Raw genomic sequence first — 17,041 nt, forward strand, 5'->3', positions numbered from 1 at the left:
GCAATAGAATGCATTTTTATATTTTACTTGTTTTGCGTATCAGCAAATATACAGTGTAATGACAGCTGAGTTGCATTCTCAATGTAAAGAAATTAATTTGCATGTAAATGTAAACATTAGTTCAGTTTAGTTGACATAAACCTGTTTTCATGCGTTTATATAATTAAGTTATTTGTATTTTAATTTCAATATTAGCACATTACATTATTTTTCGTGTCTAGTTTGCGACAGGTTTATAGACCGAATGAAGAGACATTAAGTCTGATTCCAATTTCTAAAAGAAAATTTGATAAAACCGCAACAACTTTAGCAAACAATGGCCGAGCCACCATCGTCTCTGGATTTCAATGTTGAATCAGGTAAGCACAAGCAATAATTTAATGTTAATATCGAACTAGGGAATAGGCTACTTCTTGTTAAAGATATAGATTTTAATGCACATAGGTCACTTAAACAACAAAATTTTTTTTTATAAATTGCATCTTTGTTTAGTCGCCTACTGAGATTTCATAAAAACGGGTTAAACGCGACGCGCTTTTTATATAAAACAAAGATTAGGTTAAAAATTACTACCAAACTAATTTGTATGATAGGTGCTCGTAAAGATGTTGAAATGAATGTAACATCGGTTTCTGCACCTTTTTCGAGTGAAAGTTCTGCTGCAGAATCATCCTTTCGAGGTCCGAAGGAAAATGAAATGAACTATGACAAGGATGGTGCTAAGTACAAAGAAGATTTTGCAGCTATTACTAGTTCAGAAAACGGTCACGATACCTGGGAAAAAGAGGGCAAGAAGCGTGACTAGCCACCGTACTCTTATATTGCGCTTATCACTATGTCCATTCTTCAAGCTCCGGAGAAAAAACTTACTTTAAATGGAATCTGCGAGTTTATCATGAATCGATTTCCATACTACAAGGAAAAGTTTCCAGCCTGACAAAATTCCATTCGACACAATCTTTCTCTGAACGACTGCTTTGTGAAGACTCCCCGCAAGTCTGGAAATCCCGGCAAGGGCAATTACTGGACCATGGATCCAAATGCAGAAAACATGTTTGATAATGGGTCTTTTCTTCGGCGAAGAAAGCGGTTCAAAAGATCACAACGCGACGTGTTTCAAGACTGCACGATGCCTGCTTCCATAAAAGGCATTGGCGCTAATCCTTACGGTCGACCGTTTGGAGTATATCCCACATCACAGGCAAATTTCATGCCTGCACTGGCTAATCCTTACGCATACATGAATCCCTTGCCGCCGAATGTTCCTTTAATATCTACACAAGAATTTGCAAGTCAGCAAGTAACGAGTTTGGACTTTAGTTTTCCGCAGTTTTCCCAATATCGACCATCAAACTGTTTTCTGAGTCCCTCGATCAGAAAGCTTTCCATGTACTCCAGATTATAAATCTTTTCCTATATTCTCAAAGCAAGCTGGCCGAGGATTACATGAAAACGCACCACTTAAAAGTTCGGACACTGCAAGACTGTCTGACAAGAAAAGTCTTTCTCTATTTTCTATTGATGCTTTGATTGATAAAACTAAGTTTTCCTCTCGTGAAGAAGATCGACCCTCCTTCAGTGATAGCAATCCTATCCACCATTTACGTCAAACCGATTAGTCATCACCTGTTTATGGTCATTGTGCCGCAAGAAAAATCAACGCGTCGCCTCTCGACTGTTTCAATGGGCATATAATAAAGAACTATTTCTTAGACGAATTCAACCATTTAAAATGTTTACCTCTACTTCAAAGTTTAACAACGGAAAATCAAAAAGTATCTCTTCACCGGCTGCAGTACTTTCGGGCTTCACTCGCAACATCGATAGATATACGTTGTAAGTGAACGTATTTGCAGAAAAGGTTTCTCCCATTAAACCGGGCTGGTCCTGTTTTAGTCGAACTATATATCACCTTGTAACAAACTGTTGACTGTTGAATTCTCAACTCCGCATATTCGGCCAACATCATTAGTGCTCAAGGCCGCAGCCAATATTTGCCTGGTTTCATACCTGTATACTTCCACTACGTGATGCGTGACATTAACATTATACTTAATCACGTAGTATTTAGCCTATGCTTTTTGGATATGCAGTAAACGTTTCAAGTGTAAGCGTATAGTAAGCCTGTATATTTCCTTTTGCTGTTTCCCATTTGAAACATGTCAATCAAAAAGAATATTCTACGCATTTGCAATATGCGTACATATAACGTATAAGTTTTTTATAAGTATTAATTAGCACAAAATACGATGTTTCTTGTCGTGCTCCAAGTATATCTCTTTGATACATGCAAGTTCGTTGTTTAGTTCTTTTGAAGGTATCAAATTGGCAGCATGTTACGTTGTCGTTCCTTTCCGTCATTTTATGATAATAAAAGCGAAAAAGAAAATTTGTGCAATGAAAAGATTGTTTGTTGAAATCAGGATGTAAAAAAAAATATAAGGAAAAAAGTGAAATTAACAGTAAAATTTTGAAAGAACAAATAGTTCCGTGAATGTCAATTTAATGCTACGTTTATTTTAGTATTTATCACCTGTGTAAACGTGTACAAAAGTATTCTTATAGATTGCAAAGTCATACTTGCATGTTATGAGTTTGCTATATTAGAAGTAGTGTTTTTGCTTGAGTAATAGTTATATAACATATAACAATATACTTTATAATAATGTAATATTAATAAAGGAGGTATGTGCCTGAATAATATTTATCCTAGAGTATATGTCCTTATTTTTGTGACTGGTTTCTCCCCACTAGCAATACAAATCATTGATAACATGAGATTGTTTTCCTATAGTGAAAACATTTTTTAGTGCAAAGGACGGACAACTGATTTTGTCAGTGCATGTATAAAACTCCGATGCCAGGTACCACTTTGTTATAACAAAATAATTATAAAATTTGGAAAAATTATTTACTCATTCACCCTGACAAAATTTTCCAATGTAACCGCTTTGGCATATACGTTGAAACAATTGTTAGCCTGTATAAGTTATAAGTTAGACACGATCCTAACTTTTGGCACGGAGTTACTCTGCGATTCTTTCCTTCTCCAAAAATGGAGAACAAATTGAGATTATAGTATTAAAAATTTCACTTTTTCAGAAAATAATAAACAAAGTGAATCGTAACATCGTAAAAATGTATACAACATATTCTTTGGGAATGAATCAGAAATAATAGACAATAAACCTTTTTTCCATCGCATCTAGATGAGTTGACCAAGCCTGGAGGACAAGAATCCGTAACGTCTGACACTGAGAAAAAAAAAACAAAAATACAACACGCCCTTTACAAACGATACATAGACATATATGAGCGTTCAAGGCAAGAACTTCAGTGCGTACCAAAGAGATGTTGAAGGCTATGTTTTCATTCAGTTTGGTAATTTGCATCGAATTTTTAAACACAATTAACAATTACTGTATCTTCAAACGATGCTCGGCAACATTTGCGTAAAGTGCTGTCCCAACAGCAGAAAAATCTGACAGAAATCAGACAAGCATGGCTAAAAGGTCTAAAAAATAGAAGGATGATTGTTAAAAGGCCTATACATGTAGGACATGAAGGTACGCAACAAACGTTTTCAAGAGATTTATTTCTAAATTCCTTTGCAGTTTAAAACAGTTGTCATAAGCTTATTGTTAAACAAAATATCTTTGTATCGTTATTATGCGTTATACTTACTCAATTACCCCATTCCCACAGGGTTTATACTAATATTACCGCTGTCGCAAAAAGGAAGATTTGTTCCTGGGCCTCCTGGTTCCCCTCCAAACACTGGATTTCGAGTGGGTTGAAAGGAGGGTGTAGGCCCAAGTTCTTTGCTATCTTGCCAAACAAAAAAGAATAAATCAATCAATAACGTCATTAACGTGTATTTTCCGCAAATATTTATAACCTTAAAATTGTTGGTAACTGTTGTCATATAATGTACTTTATTTTTATGCTATATCATTAGCATTGCTCACTCATTTCATCCATTTTTTAAAAAATGCCTCTTTCATAACAACACCCTCTGAAATCAAGCATGAAACGGAAGTTTCCATGCAGTGCTTATAATAATAACTATGCTGTAACTGCTGTCAATAGATCTTGTTTTAAGTTGATATACTTTTTGGCTCAACATTCTTGCTATAAACTGTTTATAAGAAGTGCCATTAACGAGATTGCATATCTTTGATAGAACCTTGTCTAAGTATGTGATGTCTTGTTATCTGTATTTGCTTTTATACTACCTTAGTGATAATTTTGCAGCGTTTTTGACTTGGTTGATTTTGATCTGACGAGTATTTACTTTAGTTTTCAAACGTTAAACCGCCATCAAAAGGTTATTCAGTTGCTGGTCGATTATATTATCTGCAACCTCAAAACAAGTCTCGCCTATAAATTCTGTAGTGAACTTTTGCATCGTTATCACAAGGATTGGTAATGGTAGTAAGTCATAGCTTCACGCAAGTGAATCTAGTTAGTGTATACGTTCACGCTTTGCCTAAGATCTAAAACACTTTGCCCTAGATGTAAAAGGTAAGTTATTGATTTATGAACAGATATTGTTGAACATTGACAGAAACGACTAGCATTAAAAACCATATAGTACAAAAATTAAGTTTAAACAACGTGCGGAAAATTCTCCGCCCTTATGATATGAAGTGAAATCAAAAAATACCTGTTTGTTTCATTCAGTTCAGCGACAAAGCCGTCAGGGAAAGCTATAAATAACATATCGCAAAAGAATGCCTTTTTATGTTTTACTTGTTTTGTGTGTCAGCCAATATACAGTGTATTGACAGCTGAGTTGCATTCTCAATGTAATGAGATTAATTTGCATGTAAATGTAAACATTATTGCAGTTTAGTTGACATAAGCATGTATTCATCCGTTTATATAATTAAGTTATTAGTATTTTTATTTTAATATTAGCACATTACCTTATTTTTCGTGTCTAGTTTGCCACAGGTTTATAGACCGAATGAATAGATATTAAGTCTGATTCCAATTTCTGAAAGAAAATTTGATAAAACCTCAACAACTTTAGCAAACAATGGCAGAGCCACCATCGTCTCTGGAATCCAGTGTTGAATCAGGTAAGCACAAGCAATAATTTAATGTTAATATCGAACTAGGGAATAGGCTACTTCTTGTTTAAGGTATAGATTTTAATGCACATAGGTCACTTAAACAACATTAACTTTTTTTTTATAAATTGCATCTTTATTTAGTGACCTACTGAGATTTCATAAAAACGGGTTAAACGCGACGCGCTTTTTATATAAAACAAAGATTAGGTTAAAAATTACTACCAAACTAATTTGTATGATAGGTGCTCGTAAAGATGTTGAAATGAATGTAACATCGGTTTCTGCACCTTTTTCGAGTGACAGTTCTGCTGCAGAATCATCCTTTCGAGGTCCGAAGGAAAATGAAATGAACTATGACAAGGATGGTGCTAAGTACAAAGAAGATTTTGCAGCTATTACTAGTTCAGAAAACAGTCATGATACCTTGGACAAAGAGGGCAAGAAGCGTGACAAGCCACCGTACTCTTATATTGCGCTTATCACTATGTCCATTCTTCAAGCTCCGGAGAAAAAACTTACTTTAAATGGAATCTGCGAGTTTATCATGAATCGATTTCCATACTACAAGGAAAAGTTTCCAGCCTGGCAAAATTCAATTCGACACAATCTTTCTCTGAACGACTGCTTTGTGAAGACTCCCCGAAAGGCTGGAAATCCTGGCAAGGGCAATTACTGGACCATGGATCCAAATGCGGAAAACATGTTTGATGATGGTTCTTTTCTTCGGCGAAGAAAGCGGTTCAAAAGATCACAACGCGACGTGTTTCAAGACCGCACGATGGCTGCTTCCGTAAAAGGCATTGGCGCTAATCCTTACGGTCGACCGTTTGGAGTATACCCCACATCACAAGCAACTTTCATGCCTGCACTGGCTAATCCTTACGCATACATGAATCCCTTGCCGCCGAATGTTCCTTTAATATCTACACAAGAATTTGCAAGTCAGCAAGTAACGAGTTTGGGCTTTAGTTTTCCGCAGTTTTCCCAATATCGACCATCACACTGTTTTCTGAGTCCCTCAGAAAGCTTTCCTTGTACTCCAGATTATCAATCTTTTCCTATGTTCTCAAAGCATGCTGGCCGCGGATTACATGAAATCGCACCACTTCAAAGTCCCAACACTGCGAGACTGCCTGACAAAAAAAGTCTTTCTCTATTTTCTATTGATGCTTTGATTGGTAAAACTAAGTTTTCCTCTCGTGAAGAAGATCGACCTTCTTTCAGTGATAGCAATCCTATCCACCATTTACTTCACACCGATTAGTCATCATCACCTGTTTATGGTCATTGTGCCGCAAGAAAAATCAACGCGTCGCCTCTCGACTGTTTCAATGGGCATATAATAAAGAACTATTTCTTAGACGAATTCAACCATTTAAAATGGTTACCTCTACTTCAAAGTTTAACAACGGAAAATCAAAAAGTATCTCTTCACCGGCTGCAGCACTTTTGACATTTGACATTAGCATTATACCTTAATCACGTAGTATTTAGCCTATGCTTTTTGGGTATGCTGTAAACGTTTCAAGTGTAAGCGTATAGTAAGCCTGTATATTTCTTTTTGCTGTTTCCCATTTGAAACATGTCAATCAAAAAGAATATTCTACGCATTTGCAATATGCGTACATATAACCTATAAGTTTTTTATAAGTATTAATTAACACAAAATACGATAAATCTTTTCGTAATCCAAGTATATCTCTGTGATACATGCAAGTTCGTTGTTTACTTCTTTTGAGAGTATCAAATTGGCAGCATGTTACGTTGTTTTTCCTTTTCGTTATTTTATGATAATAAAAGCGAAAAAGGAAATGTTTTGTGCAATGAAAAGATTGTCTGTTGAAATCAGGATGCAAACCACAAAGCACTGGATTGAGCACAAGAAAAAAGAGGTATAAGGAAAAAAGTGAAATTAACAGTAAAGTTCTGACAGAGCAAATAGTTCCATGAATGTCATTTTAATGCTACGTTTATTTTAGTATTTATCACCTGTGTAAACGTGTACAAAAGTAGGCTATTCTTATAGACCGCAAAGCCATACTTGCATGTTATGAGTTTGTTATATTAGAAGTAGTGTTTTTGCTTGAGTAATAGTTATATAACATATAACAATATAATGTATAATAATGTAATATTAATAAAGGAGGTTTGTGCCTGAATAATATTTATCCGAGAGTATATGCCCTTATTTTTGTGACTGGTTTCTCCACACTCGCGATACAAATTATTGATATCGTGAGATTGTTTTCCTGTATTCATAAATATATGCGACTATATGTGAATTAAGAATTTACACTCACCAGCGGTCATTATTACGTTGGTATGGCAAAATTGTTTTGTACAGAATCTTCTCAACTATGGAAGTAAACTTGTTTATCAACATACAAGCTGTGAAAACACCATTTACGAAAGTTTTCGTGTTAAACATTTGCGCTAACGACAGCTAACTCTGCCCCGTAGCGTATGTCACGTAGCCATCCATGGAAACTTTTATAGGATGGGAAACAGAAGGTTGGACAATCGTTTGAGTTTTAAAGTATTTTTTCAAGCAAGTTGGATTCTGTAAACTTTTGTTAATCTAAGTCTGCATTTCAGTTACTAGGAATACAGTTAGGACTCAAGTTAGAGTATAAGTTTCAAAGTGGGTTGAAACAAAGTCAGTGCAAAAAGCTGGCCTCTTTTTTATATAAGCATGTTAACGTGCGATTTTTTGTGCTAAGTAAAAGAGCGATGATGAGCGATTTTTAAAAGAGCAATGCACAAAAAAGGAGCGTGCTCCCAGTTTCATTCTTTATTTATTAAAAAATAATGTCGCTCTCGCAACTGCTTCAAAAAATGATCTCGCTTGTACCTAACTCTGAAATGAAGAACAGTAAACATAGTCTGTAATGATTGTCTCCATAAACCATTGCCACAATGTTGTTTGTCTATTAGTTATTCATTAGCATCGCACCATATGTTTGCAAGTAGTAACAGGTGAGTATCAGCAGTTAGCATGGTGTTCAGCACTTTATCTAAGTCAGTATCAATATGATATAGCTGCAGTTAAAATAAACCTTTCAAATGTCAGTAAACAAATAAAAGTAAAGCTCACTTTTTAGGTGTGTTCCTCCAAATGAAAACCGCATTGTCAATGGACCATCACGACCTAGGTGGGAAAGATATCAACCGGTTTCATACAAGCTAAGCACAAGATCTGGAGATAGAACCGACTTTGAGTAAGACGACACTTATTGTCTTATTTTTGTTGGTCTGCGTGGAAGATAATATGACATTTTTCAAAGGAATATGGTAGCCCGATGCAACAAAGCGGGGGTAAGAGTCTATGTGGATGCAGTTATCAATCATATGTGTGCAGCCGACGCCGGACAAGGTAAATTTATTAAAAATATGTATTCTCTTTACAGAAATTTCTCACACTCTTTACAGTAACTCTATAACAAAAAATTAGCATTTAAGATAATTTTCATTTGCTTTTCCTTTTCAACTTCTACACGAAAAACTATGGTGATTTTATTTAAAAATATTATATACAGTATATATATATAAGATATAGGAGATCTTACTTTTCTTTGGTGGTGTAAGCACTGGAACTGGGAGTAGTTACTAAGACGCTGATAAAGGTGCTTTTGATGGTGTACCACATTCATTGAAGAACTTCAACGACGATTTATGCAAGACTGAATCCGGAAATATTAAAGATTAAAACGACGCTTTTCAGGTCATAAGCCTAAATAGTTATGTCATGCTACTTGTCAACTTGTTTGCAGGAAAATTGGTAAAAATAAATATAATGTCTGTGTTCGAAAGGTTCGAAATTGCAGATTGTTGGGCCTGCTCGATTTGAATCAAAAATCTCCGAACACGCAAGGTTCGAAAAATGATAAAATACAAACATTTTTACTATTTAGTGGCTGATAAACAGAATTTGAAATGATGACGAAAACCAGCACAAAAAAATTTACTCTTTATGTTATAGGTAAATTCATTGCATACATAAATGTTTTGATTTCCATGGGGGTTGCTGGGTTCCTAGTGGACGCAAGTAAACATATGTGGCCAAATGACCTTTAACAAATATTTGACTCCTTGAATGACCTTTCGTCCAATTTCCCACTAAAATCACGACCTTTCATTTTCCAGGAGGTCAATGATCTGGGAGGTATGTGGTATATATCACAAAAGCTCATTCTTGTGACTTAACACTGCACATGTTTCAGTACTGGTAATTCTTTTCGTCAGGCTATAACAGTTATTACTTTTTTGCTTAAAATGGAAAAGATAACTGCGAACATGTATCTGCAAGTGATTACTTTAACCTGGGGCGAATGACTGAATTTAACTACGGTGTAGACACGATGGCCAATCGCAACAACATTCAGGTGTCAAAGCCTATAATAGCTTACAGTATATGCGTTGTAGTTGTACATACAGTCATACAGTGTTATGTGTCCAGTATATAGGTAAGCTAATTTACAAGGTATGGGAATTGTACAAAAATACCACAAACGGGAAAATATGTTTAGACCATGATCACTTGATCAGGCATATTTTGAGCTTTTTTGCTAGTTACAATATTTTCTAGAATCTCAACAATTTTGTGAGTGACTGGGCGTTGATGCAAGATGACAGAGCTCTGTTGTTCCTCAACAACCACGACAACTAGAGAGGCCACGGCGGTGCTGGAGGTGTCATCACTTTCAAAGATCCTTATGGTACCCGATGCCACATATTGACATCTGTGCGGGCCGGTAGTTTCCTTAACTACTGTTCTCCATAAATTGCATTATTTACTCTTGTTCATAATTCGCTTTTGTGCATTTTATTTGAACGATGGGATTAAGCAACACAGAACAAGTTAATAACATAGGTTTTACAACTTTTGCTTGAGTGGGTGCGTGGGAAGCAATTTCAAACAATATAACATATAACCGACCCTGTATCTGTGGAATTGCCTCATTGCATTGAGCACTTCTTTTATTTGTTAAGATTTGGGAATAATGTACGTAATTTGCAATCTGAAATTCATATTTGATTTGTAGATCTTCACCGCTTTCATGATGGCTTGGCCATACGGAGTATAACCAGGATTTTGTCCATTTATAACTTCAGGTAAACAATGTTATGATGCCTTCAAACATTATTTTGTAAAAGGACACGAATGCCCTTTAAGATCCCACGGCCCGATAAGATTCTCTTCGAAGCATCGGATTTACTTTAAGATCTGCTTCATGCAAATGCATTCCCTTCGGATGCTGTAGCTCTTCAGTAGACAAAAAGTGGTTCATATAAAGTTCAAAAACCGCCAAAAGGCGCTGATCAAACTCATTATGTTTTAGTAACTCAAACGAGCGTCCTCCACCAAACTAACGCACCGTAAACTTGAACGGCACTTTGTGGAAATGGGTGGGTGTGTGAACACAGGTGGCCACAGGTGGTGACCACTAATCGTATAGACAAGTTCTAGCCTTGAGTACTCTTACAGGAGAGTCAGTAGAGAATTGGTACAGCACTAACAATCAGATTGCATTTTCCCAAGGAAGGAAAGCGTTTCTGGTCATCAACAAAGAAGAATATGACATAATCGGACATTTTATAAACGGCCTGCATTTTGGAGATTATTGCGATGTAATTTCTGGTATTTATGTGAACAAAGCTTACTCTGACGGGGGAATTAGTAAACTAACACATGTTTTTCGTTTTTAACCCGTAAGTTTGCAAGCTGTTTACATCACATGATTTACGGTGATTAGAATATGATTAGAACCAGATAAGAACGTTAAGGTTGAATTGGTTCTTTTTTTATATCTGTGTGACAGCTACCTATATATATGTGTATATATATGCATATTTGTGATAGACTACACTCCTTCCTATTTGTAGGAAATTGTGTCAACGTGGATGCGAACGGTTATGCTGTTCTCAATATTCGTCAAGGCAGCAATCCAAATGGTTGCACTTCATGTCGATGTTCCGTGCTGCGCTTCAGGAGCTTGCAGTTCCAACGTCCTACTGTCACGAGAATATCTTTTCACACCTGTTTTATAAGCACTGCATTTTAATGTTGTAACACCCGGTTTGTAAAGCACTTGTTTACGGTGTAAGCTGTTTATGACTACTTAGTGTTTGTTTTATATTTACTACCCCGTAAACTGTTAGGGAGTTTTTACCTTAGTGTGTGCGTGCACTGTTTTTCTGCTGCATTATATTATACAGTAATTTAGTCCAATATGTGTGTGTCATCCGTTTCTATAGGTGCTGTTCATTACTTCATTTATGTGTACTTGCGTATACTTTTCGGTTTTCATAACTTCTCTCGCACTGTCGCACTTCTTTACCATTTACACCTTCAGGGTTTTTTTTAGCTTGTTTCTTGTTCCGCGTCACCGCACTACCCCTGTAGACCTATTTGGTAATTAACGCCCCACGCTTAAGTTTCTTGCTATGTGGCCAAGATTAATTCTGTGTTTTGGTTGGTTGCTTGGCTGGCAAGTTCTTGGTTGAGTTGAGTTGGTCTACGTTTGGTTTTAATAAAGAGAAGACGTTTGTTTTTATCTAAGAAAGACTCGTAAAAATAAGAGAGTCTGGCTAATTGACTAGCCGTTAAAGCGGGGAGCTTACCTGGTCAGAAAAAGTTAGGTTACACTACCACCTCCTTCTAAGTAACGGAACTCGTCCTATTCCTAATTGAGTTAACGTCTCATAATCGATGTGACCATTAGGTATAGTTAATAAAACGGCCTAATAACGTGAGTTCTATTAAGATTAAGAAGCGTCTTGAATAGACGCGAAATTTTATAATGGACAGCACTGAAATCACAAACGTTTTAAGCTCACTACTTTCTGATGGTTTTTTATTTCTATGGTATCTTTTCAAACAAAACGAGACGATTTCTAAGTCAAAAAAATAGTTTTAAAAATCTTTAAAATGCTTCATTATGTTGTTTTTTCAAAACTGACAAGCCTCATTATTCTCGATGTTCGTTTCCGAATCTTTATAAACCGTTGCCAACACAATGAGAAATCCGTGGCATTTTCCATTAATCAATCCTTATAACAAAATCTTATCATATTTTCTTTGAATTGTAAGACTTAATTTGGATGAAAACACCATGGTACCCCAGAGATGACCGATTCCGCCCAACAACAACCCCCATTTTCGCACCCTTTTTGATCTATTCCGAAGTGCCCACAATCTTGTTTTATCGAATCCTGCAAGAATTAAATGTAAACGAAAAAGCAATATATCACTTGTATGAAGGTAATGCAAATGAAAGCTACCACTTACACTCATAGAACAGCTTGAACCTTCATTGTTACTATGTACGGAAGAAGATGTATAGATGCACCAAGGATCATTTCCAACGCTTACTGGACACCAGCTGCACCCAGCAAGTTCGCATTCGGTCCTTGTTATTCCAAAGTGACCGCAATTGATTTTCTTGTTGCAACTACTGCAGCTAATACAGTCTGGAAAGCAAATGCAAAATTTATATTATATGCTCTCGCATATTCGCCCTTAATAATATTTTTGAAGAGGTAACCTATACAACGTTACATCATAAGAACAACACAAAATATTTCGCTTGACCTGTTTTTGACCCACAGTCTCCGTCACAATTGCAAGGAGCGTCAATGTGAATGGCAACAAACGGATTTTCATTGCTAGGTATTCTTACGTTTGCGTAACCCGATCCGTCGACTGTGATGCATTGACCTGAAATCAAAAGTAAAGTGCATATTGTAGAAGTTCTTGTAGTAGCTTATACACTGTACAAAATATACAGTAAGTCACCAAAAGCTTTTTTATAAGGGTAAATATAACTTCAGTTGAACTTGTTTTTTATTGACTTTTTTGCAAGCAATTGTTTTCAAATCGGAACTGACCGTTGCAAATGCCATTCTGGAAGTTACCAGAAATGATGTCACAATATTGACCAGAGGGCATTCCTGTCTGGAGAGTCCTGTGGAGGGTTTGACTTTTTTTGTTTATGGCAATGAACGCCTTGTCGCCACGAGAGAATGCTATCTGGTTGTCGTTGTTGTCCCACCAGTTCTTCACCGGTTGTCCTGTAAGTGAGATTGACCCAAAAATGATGTATTTTGTAAAGTTCATTTGCTACAACTACACGAACCAGATGCGACGGCAGAAAAAGCAGCCATGTTCTTGATTTGTTTCCATCTGTGCTCGCAAACCCAATCGTTACCACAGTTTCCATCGGCATTTACACTTCTTTGACTTTTAGGAGGTCCCTCGTCGGTATTGCTAAAGAAGTATAAAGAGTTTTAAGCACTTTCTTAAGCTACTGACAAACATAAGCATAAGCCTATCAGCTTAAATTACGACAAAATTACCTGAAGTGATAACTTGACATTATCCTGGTAACTCCATAGGGCCAAGCCATCATAAAAGCGGTAAAGATCTTCAGGTCTATTCACGAAAACATTTTATAATGGAAAGAAAAAATACTATACAAAGGAAGAAGAACACCAATTTTTTATTGCGGTTATAATACATAAAATGCTTCCCTTTGAGAATTTTTAGGCTTGGAGAAGAATATACACGTTTGTTTACATAAATTTGGCTTAAAATAATATTAGATGGAAGAAAGCATTATTATTCGATGATAGCCTACACAACAGATATTTGCCTGCTCACTTTTCGCATCTTCGAAGGTAATCACGTTTCCACCGCCACCGTGGTTTCTCTGGTTGTCGTGATTGTTGAGAAATACCAGGGAGTTGCCTTCTGGCATCATTCCCCAATCTTCACCAAAGTTTTCCAGGTACTGCAAACACAAAAGGTTGCTGTATGTCAGTCAGTCACATCACTAGAACTAGCCTCTATGTCATGTTGCTGTCTATACATAAACGAATTCATGCAATCTGCCTTATGATAGCTTTAGCCGAAAATTACCTGTATTTTGTCGAGGTTAGATGCCAAGTTAAGACCATATTTAAATTCAGTGACTCGACCAAGAGAAAAGTACTCGTTTGCTTTGATTGGTTCACCTAAGTCAAGTGTAGTCAATAAAACAAGGAGTATCTTGAGGGCTATTGCAGGTTATTCACTTGCGTAAAATTTTATACCTCCTTGGTCAATGACTTCTTGAACGATGAAAGGTCTGGTTCCGCTTGGGAAGCCTTTTTCTGTAGGAAGATCATCAAGGGCGTTAAAGATTACTTTCAAGTCACCCGGCCACATGTGCTTTGCGGCGTCCACCCGGAACCCAGCTACACCCAGTGATGTCAAGTCGTTCATGAAATTGGCGATCTTTCCTGTTAAGCAAAGGTTAACATAGACCAAATACCAACATTCAAATGTCACATTTTAATCCATAAAATATCATTTTTTTGTGTAACGTACAACGTTGTACACAATGTTTATTGGTGAATATATTTTTACCTCTGACGTAATCATTTCCTTGATCAAGGTCCGGCAAACGTTCTAGCTTGCAGTTTCTTACCTTCAAAAGTAAAAATTACAAGAAAAAACCAAATTAATTTTTCCATTCGCTTTGGATGCAGCTGCACATTGTGCATAGCTTATAGTTTGAATAATGTTTGGATGAAAAGGGTTTCATGGCCTGCACTTAATCAAAACCGGCTTTCATTAAAAGTTAAAACCCTGTGACATTTCAGGGATTAACGTTTCCTGTAAATCTTGCACTTACAGGAAGAAAGTTGATGACAGCTCTGATGATGAATTGATAAATCTGTCTCCATCTGGTGCTATGCAATGTGGTGGTACAGGCGTTAAAACAAGCACATGGAGCTTAAACGTGTATTCGTAAATGGTCCGCTTTTAATCAAAACCGGCTTTCGTTAAAACGCTATGACAGTTCAGAGATGAACTTTTCCTGTAAATCTTGAAGTTACAGGAAGTAAGTTGATGACAGCTCTGACGATGAGTTTGTAAATTTGTCTACATCTGGTGCTATATGCAGCATTTCCATCTTTGGCTACTTATTGGCTATAGCCAATGGGAACATACATGTAGAAGGCGCAGAGTTGCCATCGGAGGTAGACCCAAGTAGGCTGAACCTATTTAGTATTTATTTTCCTGCAAGCAAGGCAAATATATGTTCTTTTTTTAAAAATCGATTGAAAAAATTATTTAATACCTGGTTGATGTTTCCGTAATTTTCAATGTTGCCAGATGCAGTAGGACATTTGTTATCATTGAAATCCAAGGCCGAGTAAGGCACTCCAGGAAAATCTTGAATGTTTGTGTCAAAGTTATTACCGCCAGTACCGACCCCTGAATCATCAAATATATACAGCGTTAAACGTAGCATTGAAATGCGTTTAAGTTCTTGCTAACACATGTTATACATATGTTGACCTGTTCCTCCTCTGCACATGTGATTAATTACAACATCGGCGAATATCCTCACTCCAACAGCGTTGCAGCGTTTGACCATATCTCTGTTAATTTTTTATTAGATCTTGTTACCGATGAGTTATAGGCTACCCTGTTTTAATTATTGGTTTGCATAAATCGATTCCTTTTCATATGTTTTAATGTTTGCTCTACATAAACTATACCGCTTGTTTTGTTGACTTTCAACTTACTTGAAGGCTGCTCTGTCTCCTGATCTGGTCTGCAGCATATAGGACACAGGCTGATACCTTTCCCACCACGGTCGCCCTTCCACGATTCGATTTTCATTTGGAGGTGATATCTTAAAAGCAACGTTCAAATAATGCATTACACATGCGACCTTTGAAAGATGGATTAGGGTTTAACTTGAACAATCATTTGCTTAAAGCTTCTAATGTGAATGAATTTGAAATGAAATAAAGTGAAATGAAATTTTAAAATTTATATACAACATGTTATTTAAAATCTTAGTTTCTTACAAAGTTTAATTTTACTAGTGAGTTTAAAACATGCTGTCAATTTTTGATAGTTATACCTGGACTCCAGCAAATCTGTTTGGTCCCAAAAATGTCTCACATTCGTCAGCAATCGTGTCCCAATGCCATTCAAAGAGATGAACGATGCCTGCTCGGCCTGGGGCGAAATTTGGGTCCCACTGGGCCATAGTTGTACCCAACAAAGTCAATAAAATCAGGAAACTCATTTTCTTTCTATTTGGTCTATAGTTTCTATATTTCTTGATATTAAGATATATATTCGGTACTTTGTGGACTTTGAAAATAAATATGACTTGATGCAATATTTCGACTGTATTGTACTGTAGCTGATTAAGTAATCTTCGAAGAAATAAGGTTTAACCGAAACCCTTACATAAGCTTACAATTTAAATGGCTTGATTCAATATACGCTACTGCATCAAAGTTATTCTGACTAAAAACAATCAAAATCTTGAAGTGGGCAGCCAAACTTCACTACGGATCGAAATCGATCTCCGAATCCTCTTTTTCTATCGCTTTATTAACAGTACATGTCGCCAATCGTGTCACGTTCTCACAACACGAATTAAAACAGCGCTGAAAGTGATCCGGAACGCACGGAAAAACGATTCCGGTATAAACGTTTGTGCGGGAACGGCTGTCCGGTAAAAAGTACTGTAGAAGATTAAGTTATAACACGATATTTGTTCAACAACTAAATCCGGTATGATCAGATTTCCATGAAGAAAAGTGGTGGCACAGGGTAAAAATAATACTCACTTCAAACATCCACACCATAGAAAAGATTTTGAATTGGAACACGTCGAAACGACTTGCTTAAGCAAGCCACGATAACTTGCTTAAGCTAAGGGTTAAGTTCAATTCGATAGTGATAAAGGTTTTTTTAAAGCATATAATGTTTATATACGATTGAATGGTATAAAAGTAACATTTGTGGTGCCTTTCAAAGCCGTAAAGCAGCTATTTCAGTAAAATAGAAACTTTTCTTTGGCAACTTAAAAATCAAGAAACCCATAAACCTTTAAAGATCAAACTAATCCGGCTAACGATAGTCGTTATACACGAAATCCTTATTGTTTGAT

The 17,041-nt window shown here is 36.4% G+C and overlaps 3 protein-coding genes and 1 pseudogene across 3 annotated transcripts; 3 read left to right on the plus strand and 1 right to left on the minus strand.

Annotated features, from left to right (window-relative positions):
- Nucleotides 1-5,529: 5,529 nt before the first annotated feature.
- Nucleotides 5,530-6,478, plus strand: LOC143458569 (forkhead box protein D3-A-like). The gene has a single exon (XM_076955348.1). It carries the CDS (start codon nt 5,563-5,565, stop codon nt 6,340-6,342), a length of 780 nt encoding a protein of 259 aa, XP_076811463.1. The 5' UTR covers nt 5,530-5,562; the 3' UTR covers nt 6,343-6,478.
- Nucleotides 6,479-8,034: 1,556 nt separating this feature from the next.
- Nucleotides 8,035-8,779, plus strand: LOC143458698 (pancreatic alpha-amylase-like). Its single transcript, XM_076955549.1, has 4 exons — nt 8,035-8,054; nt 8,180-8,296; nt 8,363-8,451; nt 8,664-8,779. The coding sequence occupies exons 1-4, from the start codon at nt 8,035-8,037 to the stop codon at nt 8,729-8,731; spliced, it is 294 nt and encodes a 97-aa protein (XP_076811664.1). The 3' UTR covers nt 8,732-8,779.
- A 92-nt stretch (nt 8,780-8,871) lies between these two features.
- Nucleotides 8,872-10,628, plus strand: LOC143458703 (alpha-amylase 2B-like; annotated as a pseudogene).
- A 1,289-nt stretch (nt 10,629-11,917) lies between these two features.
- On the minus strand, nt 11,918-16,201 carry LOC143458570 (alpha-amylase A-like). The gene is made up of 14 exons (XM_076955349.1): nt 15,998-16,201; nt 15,654-15,763; nt 15,424-15,506; nt 15,203-15,339; nt 14,485-14,545; nt 14,169-14,357; nt 13,996-14,090; nt 13,738-13,867; nt 13,434-13,509; nt 13,214-13,344; nt 12,966-13,148; nt 12,670-12,795; nt 12,367-12,548; nt 11,918-12,290 (listed from the first exon to the last, which is right to left on the minus strand). The coding sequence occupies exons 1-14, from the start codon at nt 16,163-16,165 to the stop codon at nt 12,171-12,173; spliced, it is 1,791 nt and encodes a 596-aa protein (XP_076811464.1). The 5' UTR covers nt 16,166-16,201; the 3' UTR covers nt 11,918-12,170.
- Between the last annotated feature and the right edge of the window lie 840 nt (nt 16,202-17,041).

The sequence above is a fragment of the Clavelina lepadiformis genome, chromosome 5 (assembly GCF_947623445.1).
Source record: "Clavelina lepadiformis chromosome 5, kaClaLepa1.1, whole genome shotgun sequence".
NCBI lineage: Eukaryota > Metazoa > Chordata > Ascidiacea > Aplousobranchia > Clavelinidae > Clavelina > Clavelina lepadiformis.

Excerpts from the sequence above, each read along its gene's own strand:
- LOC143458570 (XM_076955349.1), bottom strand. The coding sequence starts at position 16,165 with ATGAGTTTCCTGATTTTATTGACTTTGTTGGGTACAACTATGGCCCAG. Across the intron at positions 15,764-15,997 it reads ACAGATTTGCTGGAGTCCAG|ATATCACCTCCAAATGAAAA; the intron begins GTATAACTATCA and ends GTTGCTTTTAAG. Across the intron at positions 13,149-13,213 it reads TTTTTCTGCCGTCGCATCTG|GACAACCGGTGAAGAACTGG; the intron begins GTTCGTGTAGTT and ends TCTCACTTACAG.
- LOC143458569 (XM_076955348.1), top strand. The coding sequence starts at position 5,563 with ATGTCCATTCTTCAAGCTCCGGAGAAAAAACTTACTTTAAATGGAATC.
- LOC143458698 (XM_076955549.1), top strand. The coding sequence starts at position 8,035 with ATGTTTGCAAGTAGTAACAG. Across the intron at positions 8,297-8,362 it reads GGAGATAGAACCGACTTTGA|GAATATGGTAGCCCGATGCA; the intron begins GTAAGACGACAC and ends CATTTTTCAAAG. Across the intron at positions 8,452-8,663 it reads TGCAGCCGACGCCGGACAAG|CACTGGAACTGGGAGTAGTT; the intron begins GTAAATTTATTA and ends TGGTGGTGTAAG.